General features: G+C 36.7%; 2 protein-coding genes and 1 long non-coding RNA gene across 3 annotated transcripts in view; 1 reads left to right on the forward strand and 2 right to left on the reverse strand.

The window, feature by feature from the left end:
* Positions 1-296, reverse strand: part of LOC102673503 (xaa-Pro aminopeptidase 1-like) — a 45,302-nt gene extending 45,006 nt beyond the window's left edge. Inside the window, exon 1 of the mRNA XM_031515448.1 lies at positions 286-296. The gene's annotated coding sequence lies outside the window, so the exon portion shown is untranslated. The remainder of the gene's footprint in view (positions 1-285) is intronic.
* The window catches only part of LOC116186885, a 17,984-nt gene extending 17,273 nt beyond the window's left edge, over positions 1-711 (forward strand). Inside the window, exon 3 of the long non-coding RNA XR_004151932.1 lies at positions 297-711. This is a non-coding gene — a long non-coding RNA (uncharacterized LOC116186885). The remainder of the gene's footprint in view (positions 1-296) is intronic.
* A 1,725-nt stretch (positions 712-2,436) lies between these two features.
* LOC102673139 (mannosyl-oligosaccharide 1,2-alpha-mannosidase IA-like) overlaps positions 2,437-3,457 on the reverse strand; it is a 151,544-nt gene continuing 150,523 nt past the window's right edge. The window contains exon 10 of the mRNA XM_006610231.2: positions 2,437-2,802. Coding sequence (XP_006610294.1) covers positions 2,675-2,802 — 128 coding nt within the window. The 3' untranslated portion in view covers positions 2,437-2,674. The remainder of the gene's footprint in view (positions 2,803-3,457) is intronic.

Genomic DNA, 3,457 nt, shown 5'->3' on the forward strand with positions numbered 1-3,457 from the left:
TTTAGATAATGCAATGCTCGTTTCGAATGAAAGTTCGATCTCTAGATTTAAATATTAAAAAATTTAAAAATCTCGAGGCTTAAAGTGATCGCTTGATGATAGAATATAGGCACGATTGTTGTGGATAATTGACTTTTCGGTTTGGTTTCTCGTTCGTCCAACGAAAGAATTAACTTGGAAGAATTTCGCTTCGAAAGCAATAGAATACAATAAAAAGAATTGTTATTACAATGAAACTTACTAACTAATTTCAATAATATTCCAATATTTAGCCAATAAAATTACGATCGTACGAGCAATGCATGCTTCGCGATATTGGCTGAAACATCGAAATATCGTAATAAAATATCGAAATCATCTTAAATATATATCAAACAATTATACAAATACGTTTTATTATATATCAATGGTCGATCATAGTTAAAATAAGTTAATTCTTTCATCGATCCACAAGTACGAACATACACACGCACACACACGCACACACGTACACCAAACCTCTTGGAATCTTTCCTCGAGCTTCTCCGCACGTCCGTTTCTTTTCCATATTAGATTCATAAAGATTCGAACTACGAATTCCATAAGAAAAGTTTCGCGCAAAACTTCTTCGAAATTTTATCCATCGAGTAACATGGAAGCACTTCGCGATTCGCTTTAAAATTCAGCCGAAACGATCGAGCGCGAAAACAAAGGGATATGTAAGGAACTTTTAAACGTAACCCATTTACGCGATCCACCATCGTTTCCCTTAAACTTTCCACTCGTATACCTGCCCAACAAAATTTTCAAATCTCGCCCGCAAGCGTTCAATCGTGTCAAGTTCAAGAGAGAATCCAGAGAATATCGAGCCAACAACGAACACTCCCCCTGGCATAAATGGGTTCGTATCGATAAACACGTTATAAAATGCAAGAATAAATATTGTATTTTATCTGTTTGCCGTTTGAATTATATAAAGATATCGCGTCGTAAGGAAGGAAACGAGGGCCACCCTTCGCCGATTAAATTATATCGCACGTTTCTATAAACAAAGTCAATGTTCAAATCTCGATTAACAATTCCATGAAATTGTTTCTGAACGAAGAGAAACGCGCGTAATGTATCGTATCATGTTAAAATAAAGGATGAAAACGAGGATGAAATCGTCGGCGTCAGAGAACGTGGCGCGTTCTCGTGTGTGTCGATCGAACGAATTATTTCCATCGGCGCTTTCTGCCACCGAGATGTGATCGAGGCGCAGTATACGTGTCGCGTTTGTTCAAAAAAGTAGAAAAAGATAGAAAATGCCGCGAAGAAGAAGGGTCAGATTGTTGTTTGAAAAGTGGCAAGATCGAACGATGGTTAAAAAGATCCATCGATCGATCTTCGATCACGAAGGATTGGTTTCCATCATATTCCTTGAAAAAATTCGTGACCAATTATTATTTATTTCCATTCAATCATTTTCTTATATTTACCCCATATACCGATTATATCTTTGTAATTATCATTTCATATTTTTTGATGTATTATCTTTTTCTTTTTTTTTTTCTTTTTTTCTTTTTTTTTTTTTTTCTTAATTTTTCCTCCTCGAACGTTGGTTTGCCACGTTTTCAAAAAAAAAAAAAAAGCTCGAACAGAAGGAAGAACGAAAAGAGAAACACCGATCGAAACGGCGATTGTTCCAGCCGTAATCGTCGATAAATTCGTGGAGTGGAACGTTCGAATATTAGAATATATCATAATGATTATATCTTCTTCGATCGATTGGATCGTTTTTCTGTCGCAGGCGAAAAAAAAAGAAATGGGCGAAGCATTCAGGCAAAATGGTTAAAAATTTCGATCTACTCTCTCTCTCTCTTTCTCTCTCTCTCTCTCTCTCTCTCGCCCTTTCGCATCCTATTTCAAATTCTCCCTTCACATTCGCACATTCTCTTATTTTCTCTCACATTCTTTCACTCCCTCTTTCTCGCGTGTTTTCTATTATTATTTTTATTTTCACACACTCGCTCTTTTTTTCGCTATTTACAAACGTACTCTGTTGTCTTGTGTCTTATGTGTGTGTATGTGTGTGTGTATCTTTATGTAAGTGTCTCAGATGTAATATATTTCCTCGTTTAAATAATGTTCGTTATTATCTCCTCACGCTCCCTGTCCCCTATTATCTTGTTTTACCTAAAATAATTATTTTTAATTATTCACAGGCGATGACATATGGTTTTTCGGGATGAGTATTCACATCGTCGTACCGCCTCCCCCACTCTTTTCATTTTTATATTTTCATTGTTCGTCGATCTGTCTACAATTTCACAATTAATAACGTTTTTCTCTGATTTGTTCTTATTCTCTCTCATTCTCTCTCATTCTCTCTCACTCTCTCTCTCTCTCTCTCTCTCTCTCTCTCTCTCTCTCTCTCGCTCGCTCTCTCTCTCTAAAGCCATACGCGTTCTCTCCCTCTTTTTTTTTTTTTTTTTTCTCTCTCCTCGTATCACGTACACCGTCGAATTTTTTCGCGTTCTTCTTTATTTACATCCCTCGTAGCCAAATCGTTCCGACTTCGTTTCTTCTTTTCATGGATCACGTTGCTCTTCTTTCCTGGTGCGCAGCGGAGGACTTCCGGTGTTTCAAGAGCTGTTGAAGGGGTCTCACTGCGTCATCGGTGCGTGGTTTCTTCGAGGTATGAGGGTTCTTTGAATTATAAAGAGGGAGCTGGCCGGTACAGGGGATTGCCCCTGATGGGAAGCACGTGCGCCTCGGAGTTGAACACCCATTCGTCTAGATTTATGAGATCGTCGTCACTGAACAGCAGGTAGAGATACTGGAAGAGAAAAGAACAAAAATTTAGTAATTATTGATCATTTCTCCCAATTTAACTACTAACTAGGTTTTAACTATTATATATTTTTTTTTTATATAATTAATTCAGGAAATTTCTTTCTAAGAATTCGTAAAATTTTATTATGTAGAGTACTTCGTCTTAAAACTCGATTAAATCTTTAATTAAAACAAAGAAAAATTTAAACCGTTCTCTAACTTCGAAGATAATGATCCTTCATCAATGAATGAAAGATGATGATGACATACAGGGAACCTTTCTTTTTAAAATGCTTTTTCGTTTATTTCAATACGATTTCCGGTTCCGGAGATATCATCGTGTAAAACAAAGGGTTTCTGATTTTTAAACATTCACATTTAAGAAAACTTTGAATCGCTGTAACTCCGAAGATAATGACTTCCGGTTGACGAATGAGCGATCATTCGAAGCGTGGAACCTTCCCCTTTAAAACGCCTTTTCATTCACCCCGATACGACTTTTGGTTCTCGAGATATCATCGTGTAAAGCAAGAATGATTTTTAAACATTTACCTAAAATTTAATTAAACGGTATTAAAATTAGAAAAACTTTGAATCGCTATAACTCCGAAGATAATGACTTCCGGTCAACCAATGAGCGATCATTCGAAGCGCGGAACCTTCC

This window comes from Apis dorsata, unplaced genomic scaffold, assembly GCF_000469605.1.
Source record: "Apis dorsata unplaced genomic scaffold, Apis dorsata 1.3 scaffold_70, whole genome shotgun sequence".
Classification (NCBI taxonomy): domain Eukaryota; kingdom Metazoa; phylum Arthropoda; class Insecta; order Hymenoptera; family Apidae; genus Apis; species Apis dorsata.